An 8254-nucleotide genomic window follows, 5' to 3' on the forward strand; every position below is an offset into this window, starting at 1 on the left:
AGTGCATTCTTTCTCCTATCCCTCTAATAGGTATAGAAATATACTGGTATAATTATATCGAAGAACCTAATATGCTAGTTTTGGATTGTTTCAAGAAACATCTATTTCTTGTATGCATGATATCAAAACATCATGCAAATAAGATCAAATTTGTCTCGAAGAAATTATCAGATCTAGAAAAATTCATTTCATTAATATGGAGCTTACAATTCAACAATCAATTGTCTCCATCATTAGCTCTAATTTTTCCACCGTTGCCGTCCGTCCTAGCAAAATAACATACATGCATAATTAGCTCTCCATAGCATTATTCAGGAGTCTATCCATGTGAGGAGATTTACCATCTACTCTAAAATTAAATAATTACTTATCCAGACGGTAAAGGCAAGAAAAAAATATGGTGGAATATAAAATAATATCTGTTACAATGAAACAATGAAAAATTATGAGTTCATAAGTTTCGTCAAATTGTTGAATCTTAGTAGTTGTTCTTCTAAGCACCTTTACACTTGTCAACGGAAATACTTTGCATAGAAATTTTCGTGCTATCTTTCAAATTACTAGGCATTTAAGTGTACTTAAGCGATGATCCATCAGCTTCGATAAAATGTCTATGGTCTTCAACTATGTTAAGCCTGTGGGGTCTAGAGATGCTATGTTGTGGGCACGTGTATATGCTACCTTTTGCATCTTTAATTTTATTAAGTACCATCTTTCCCTTGGGAGCAACTATATTTGATGTTTTTATCTGTTTTTTGAAATTAAGGATGCTATTTTTGCATGAGTAACAGTTTTTTTGACTAACATTATTTGTTTGCGACAACTTCTGTCGCAATCTCTACTCTAAGTGCACGTTCGGGGGTGTGTTTGTAATCATAAAAAATAATTTTAGATGTAAAAGTAAATTTTGAATGTTTGGCCACAACTCAAAAGTAATTTTGATTCGTGTTTAAAATTCTTCAAAGCGTGGTTTATGTAAAATTGACATCCTCTCACTTTCCGTAGATGCAGCACTACAAGCTAAATATTGTATTTATAGGAATTAATTTTTTTAAAAAAAATTATATATTACCTCTCAATATCTATCCCTTTTTTTCTTCTTCTTGTCTATCGGGATTCTTTTCTTCAATTAATCTCATCTCCATCTACATCTCCGATTAATCTCCTTTATTTTCATCTATGTCTCTCCTTTTTTTCGATTTTCAATCTCCTCTTATCTTCATCTACGTTGCTTACAAGATTTTTAATATCTTCTTATCTCAATCCACATCCTTTTGTCTGACTTTCTTATCTGTCTATCAAGACTCTTTCTTTCTTTTCATCTCCATCTACATCTCTCTTTTTTTTATAATTTCTAGGATTATTAATTTTCTACATTTCTTCCTTTATGTCGATTTTTTATCTATACTTTTTCTTTCTTTACATCGATCTCCTCTCGTCTCCATAAATGTTATATTTTTTACCAACTTTCTTGTGTATCAAAACTCTATTTTTGATTAAGCTCCTCTTATCTTCATCCTCATATCCTCATTTAACGATACGAAAATAATTTCGTCCATCCTCATTTAATGACACAAAAATAATTTTGAAAAAATAAAAAAATTATTTTAGAATAGCAAATTTTATATCCAAATAATTTTAGAATCATTTTTATCCTTTTTAGTTATTTTGTTATTCAAAAATAATTTTTGAATCTATTAACTAAAATACAGTAGATTATTTTACAGTTTCAAAATAGTTTTAGGATATTGACAACCAAACAAAAAATTACTTTGTCCTAAAACAGTTTTTGATATCAAAATACAGTTTTTACTAAAAACTGATTTTAATCAAAAGCTATAGCATCCCCAAACAGATCCAAAGAGAATTGTTGAGAATTTGTAGATAAATTTCATGGGATTTTGCTATAGTGCTCCATAATATTATTTTGCTATCAAGGGCATTTAAGACATTATACTATTATCATTTTTTATATTTTATTATTTTCTAAAAATAATATTTTATTATTTTTAATTGTTCTGCTTATTCTTCTTTGTTTCTTCTGGCCGCCGCTCGCCTCCCGTCGGCCCCCCATCTCCTCCTCCTCCTCCTCCGCCCGCCTCCCATATACGCCTCCCCCCATCCACAATTCTCCGCGGCACCCCACTACTTGCCTCCTCACCATCAACCTCTCTACCGCTCGCCTCCCCACCATTGCATGCCGACTCCTCCTCCGCCCACCTCTCTGGTGCTTGGCCCACTGTTGCATGCCGCCCATGTCTCCATCACTTGAGCCCACCCCGTAGTCGCCCCTTTCCTCCTCTATGCACCTCTCTGCTACTCAGGCAAGCCACCGTAGCTATCCCCTTTCTCCTTCTCCTTGTCGCAACCACTGGCCTCTCCATTGATTAAGCCTGTTGCTCGTCTTTCCATCATGTCGATCGCTTCCCCGCCTCTTCCTCCTTCTCCTACGTCGCTCGAGCCTGCCATCCCCTTCCTCCTCATCTTCCTCCACCACTCATCTTCCCGGAGCTACCTCCCTACCCCCTTTCTTCCTCCTTCATGCTCAGGCTATCGCTCACCTCCCTGTCACCACATGCCAACCTCCAGCAGGAAGGGATGGTGTTTATTGGAAGGAGGAAGGAGGGATATAGGGTGGGACTTATTATTTTTTTTAAATTATGGATTGTACCTGAATTATAAGTTCTTTAGCGCACTAGCCATACACAAGACTAATTATTGATAAACAGATCACTACTATCCATCTTAAATGAATGATTAAAAAAAATCTATAATAAAATGATAAAATAGACTTTGAAGCATCGTAGTAAAACCCAAATTTCATGTTGGCATCTCATCTTAGATACCAAAACTAATCAATTGCCAATGCTTTAGCTGATATAGGAAAATCTCTCTACTATTTCATATGGCCAAATCATAAGTAGCCCAATATCCTCTCTAATCTTAATATCCTTGTTATGTGACATTGATTGTGTCTATTTTGAGAAATGAATTAGAAAACATTACCATCATATCCTTCAAATACTTCATCACGATTCACTGACAGGACTCCATAAATTGTGCTTGAGATGAAGACGTGACTCATGTAGGCCATTGGATCACATTCATCCATATCATGAGGCAATTACGCAAAGCCGGTTTAGACATCTTTTAGCCAAGTTGTATCGTAGGCTGGATCGAGTCATCAAACAAGGGAGGCTATCTTGATCATTTTTAAGTAGAAAAATGTTCAACGAGTCGCCGCTCAGTGCAGTAGTTTATGGGGTGAAGTCAGTGCCTAATGGTAATTGGACAGTGACACATATCACCTACCCTACCCTGTGTGCCGCATCAAATACCCAGCTGGAATATAAAATCGGCGAACATACAAGTGGTACTTTTCTAGCTGGACTTAGATAAAACAAGAAAAAGTGAAGGGAAGAAAAGAGAACATTCGTAAGCACTCAACTTTTTCTTCTTCTGTTTTTATTGGTGGAAATTGGAAAATATGAGAGATGATAAACTAATAAACTGAGGGGAAGAAGCACTAGGCACCTTCCTGGTAATTCTGGACAAGTGTAGGGCTGTTCTAATCGCTGTCTGGTTTTCGCTTTCTTAGCACCCACTGACTTCAGACACGTTCTCCTCTCTCTCTCTCTCTCTCTCTCTCTCTCTCCTTCCTGACGGTAAGGCAGAGGACGCTAGTCGTGGGAGGGTGTTGAAGGCGCCTGTTGCTTCAGTTCCTAAGAGCTTGGTTGGAGGTATGTGAAGCTTTGTTTGCTTCGGAAGCCTCCGTTAAAACTCTTCTCTAAATCCTCTGTTTTATGATTATGTGCTTGCTCTTTTAATACAATTTTTTTTCCTTAATTTGTCCGTTTAGGAATTAGAATAGAATCTTCTCGTTGATGGGTCTTTTTTGTGCATATATTTTTTAGTTTCGGTTTTGAGGATGGGTTTCCCCAAGAAATTTGCAGCTCGCTCTCTCTCTCTCTCGCGCGCGCGCGCGCGTTAAAGGAGTTGGGGAGGGAGTTGCAGTAGATTTCATCCATTCAGATTTTTTTTTTTTATAATTAAATTATTTGTTTTGTTGAAAAGGATATGTAACCTTTTCAAAAATGATGATTAGGTTCCTAAACCCGGGAAGTGATCTTAAGCTGGGACGAGGAAGGCTTATCTACTGTCTGCTGGTTATTCTTTGAAAAACTTCTTAGATGATTGGTTGGTTACCAATCTTTCTGAGGAAGGTGGAATGGAAATATATTTACCAGTTGATGTCTTTCATATTTTATGAAGGATTGATGGTGAATTCAGGAGTACATGTTGAAATTACTCTAAGAATTGTTGCTGCTTGTTAGAATTCTGGGATTTAATGGAATAGAATTGTGTAAAATGGTGCAATCTCCCCGAAGCAGGACATATACCAGTTTTGGAGAGAAATCCTCTTGATCTTGATGTTGTCTCTCTCTGTTTTTTTTCCACATATCTCACTGAATTGCATGTGACATCATTCTCTAGGCTCTGCAAAACTGCGAAGCTAAGAGGCATAACATGTCAGACTCAAGCAGCCTGGATCAGATTTTAAAGCAATCGGCCAATTTACGATGTTTGACAGATCCAAATTAAGGATAGGGGTATTTGCTTTTTTCATATGCATCAGTTCTATGGCAGGTTTAGATGTTTGGCTTAGATAAAGTTTACTTGCATTAATCAGATCAGAAGAATATTTGCTTTGTTGTCAATTAATTTATTGAACATGATACAAGGAGCTGCTATAAAATGACATCATAGGGATCCACATGCAATGTTTTAAAAGGTGGCTTTGGTATGCGGGCGGTCAAGGGACTGCATAGCGCATATGTATTATGTAGACTGCATATACACTTAGTATTTTAAATATTTAAAATAAATAAAATATGTTAAATACAATAATATAGTAGTATCTTATAATAATACAATATTAACAAGAATAACTAACATCTAGCAGTTAGTGTTTATAACATACTACTTTATTCTCAATTGTAATAATGATGTCATAATTAACATATCGATATTATAAACATTTGTCAAAAGACCAACAAATGCGGTCACATAATATATGGGCTGTGTATGCAACTGTTCGATGCTAATCCTACTGCATATCTTCGCTTTTCAGTTCATTTGCTGCCTAATTGTATATACTAACTGTGAGGTGTGCTGTGCGGTCAAGGGACCGCATATGCATATGCAGCCGCATTTAAAATGCTGTCCACTTATTGAGGAAAAACAAATAAAAGAAAAAGTATATCAGCTGCACTTTCGTGACATAAAAAAAAAAAGGCTACTAAGGAGGACTTTGTGTAGCTGTCTAGAGGATTGTTAGAAAGTTCTGCTGCACCTTTTAGGTGGGGCTTGAGTTATTCTAATACATGTTTGGTACATGAAAAGTGTGGGTTTGGCATTGTTAAGTTGATCCCATGTTTATGTCTTACCAGTTGATGCTTCGTTCTTTAATGGTGTCATCGGAATGTTGCGTAGACATTAATAAGAACTGGAAAAATTTTTGCATAGGCACGTATGTTAACAACTAAGTACATTACTTGCATTATTGAATCCTATTATTTGGGGTTGAAAGTTTACTTCCTGGCAACTATCACCAGTACAAAATATAATTCAATAACTATATTAGGGTTTTGACAGGTTCAAAAGTAATTGCAAGAACACTATGTAACTTCAGATGTTTCTATTCTTCATCCAAACTAACTGTGGTTGATGCCTTCCTCAACTAGCAAGGCTCTTTTCAGGTGAAAAATGCTTAGTCTCTTGGTTTTAATTTTTTTCTAAATACGTTATCTTCTGTAACATATTATATCAGTGAATCAAGTATTAGAAAGGCCTTTGCTTTCATTATTCACTTGTTATCCTTTTATTTTGGGTCCTCAGAATAGTAGAAAATCTACAGTAGCTCATATACTGCAAGAGTTGCCTGTTCTGATGAGCTCTCATTTAGTACCAGAGGATGTTCTGTTTCAAATGATCGCTCATTCTTCTAAATAGTGGCTACCACTTGTTTGTATCGGCATGTGAGCTCCTCATACAAGCCATTCAGTCGATCATATATCTATGCAAGCTTCTAATAAATGTGGAAGTTCCGATGAGTCTCCAGAGTTGTACCTTCAGCACAATTCGATGCCTAGAAGAGAAGAGGAATTTCGGCTTAGGCCACAGAACTACCAGTCTTTTGACCAACTTTTCTCTGATAATGGATCCCTATCCCAAAGTTGCCCCCTTCAAGCATCTCACGTGCAATATTGCACGCGTGACTCTGCCTTGACAACAGCTTGTTATGCACTTCGTGACTCTCCATCAACTCTTAGCTTCTCCCCTTCTTTTGGGAGCCCTGTCTCACAGCAAGATTATCACTCAGACAACATCAATGGATCTCCATTAAATGTTTCATGTTTAACTGAAGATCCCGCTGATTTGAAACACAAGCTAAGGGAATTGGAGGTTGCAATGCTTGGTCCTGACTTCGATACCATTGACAGCTCGGAAAGTAGCTTCAGGAGCTACTTAATGTCCAAACCAGAGATGTGGAAACAAATGATGGGCATCCCTGAAGGAGACCTGAAGGAAACACTCATTGCTTGTGCGCGAGCTGTGGCCGACAATGATGCTCAGGTAATGGATTGGCTAATACCGGAGTTAAGGCAGATGGTTTCTGTTTCTGGAGAACCCATCCAACGGGTAGGAGCTTACATGCTGGAAGGCCTTATTGCTAGGCTGTCTTCTTCAGGCAGTTCTATCTACAAAGCTTTGAAGTGTAAAGAACCTACGAGCTCTGACCTCCTCTCTTACATGCACATTCTCTATGATGTGTGCCCTTACTTCAAATTTGCATACTTGTCTGCAAATGGTGCCATTGCTGAAGCTTTGAAGAATGAAGATAAGGTTCACATTATTGATTTCCAGATTGCACAGGGAAGCCAATGGATGACTCTGCTGCAGGCCCTTGCTGCAAGGCCTGGTGGGCCACCACATGTGAGAATCACTGGCATCGATGACTCCATGTCTGCATATGCCCGAGGCGGGGGACTACACATTGTGGGGCAGCGGTTGTTTCGCTTCGCTGAATCATGTAGTGTGCCGTTTGAATTCCATGCTGCTGATGTGTCTTGTTGTGACTTAGAGGTCAAGGATCTAGGCGTTCATCCTGGCGAAGCCTTGGCTGTAAACTTTCCCTTCCAACTGCATCATGTGCCAGATGAGAGTGTGAGCACCGAAAATCACCGTGACCGAATTTTGAGAATGGTCAAGAGCTTGTCCCCCAGGTGGTTACTCTTGTGGAGCAAGAATCTAATACAAATACTGCTCCTTTGTTCCAACGGTTTGTGGAGACTCTCAATTACTATACTGCAATATTTGAATCAATAGATGTGACTCTTCCTAGGGACAGCAAAGAGAGGATCAATGTGGAACAGCACTGCTTGGCAAGAGACATAGTGAACATAATTGCCTGTGAGGGTGCAGAAAGGGTGGAGCGGCATGAGCTTTTTGGGAAATGGAAGTCGAGGTTTACAATGGCTGGATTTGGTCCTTACCCATTGAGTCCATTGGTAAATGCCACTATAAAGTCACTTCTGGCAAAGTACTGCGAGAATTTTACACTCGAAGAGAGAGATGGTGTCCTTTATCTTGGATGGAAGAATAGGCGTTTGTCTGTCTCCAGTGCATGGAGATGAACTCCAGGTTTGACATGCTGATGATTTGTGCATAACTTTCTATGGCTGCTGTCTTGTAGTTCATCAACATAGTAAGTCTTATATTTCATGTGTTGGATCTGATAGAAGGCTGTAGCTCTTTTGTGAGTTGCACTCAACAAAACCAAAGAAAGGTGAGTTGTAAGCTCCAAGAAAACATGTGCTCCAACGTTTAAGTTTGCAATTCTACTGTAACCCTTTTATATTGAAATGATAAAAGAGAAACTTAAGCTTCATATAACTCTGTTAATTAATCTTGTTTGCCAAGCATAAGATTATGTATATTGCATTACGTTTCTAATGTTTCTTGGCTTTTTTTAAGCAAGGATTTGCCTATGTTGGTGAATATGTTTTGAATAGTGTATGTTTTGAAGAACATGAAGAAGACTGGGAAAAATTGAGCGAGGTAAGAGAATCATCTCTCGAGAACATACCGATGCACAAAACTGATTGAGATGGTGTGGGCGTTCCTTGAAGATGTGAGAACATGTCTTGAAGGGTCTGAAAGATAGGGGAGACATTATCCAATTGTGCAAGAA

At 38.1% G+C, this 8254-nt stretch overlaps 1 protein-coding gene across 1 annotated transcript; it reads left to right on the top strand.

Annotated features, from left to right (window-relative positions):
• The first annotated feature begins 3548 nt into the window (after positions 1 to 3548).
• On the top strand, positions 3549 to 8007 carry LOC105034289 (chitin-inducible gibberellin-responsive protein 2). Its single transcript, XM_010909378.4, is given in 4 exon segments — positions 3549 to 3740; positions 5656 to 5759; positions 5899 to 7282; positions 7285 to 8007. Coding segments are annotated over 2 exon segments (1617 nt in total). The 5' UTR covers positions 3549 to 3740; positions 5656 to 5759; positions 5899 to 6078; the 3' UTR covers positions 7698 to 8007.
• Positions 8008 to 8254: the final 247 nt, after the last annotated feature.

The sequence above is a fragment of the Elaeis guineensis genome, chromosome 2 (genome assembly GCF_000442705.2).
Source record: "Elaeis guineensis isolate ETL-2024a chromosome 2, EG11, whole genome shotgun sequence".
Classification (NCBI taxonomy): Eukaryota; Viridiplantae; Streptophyta; class Magnoliopsida; order Arecales; family Arecaceae; genus Elaeis; species Elaeis guineensis.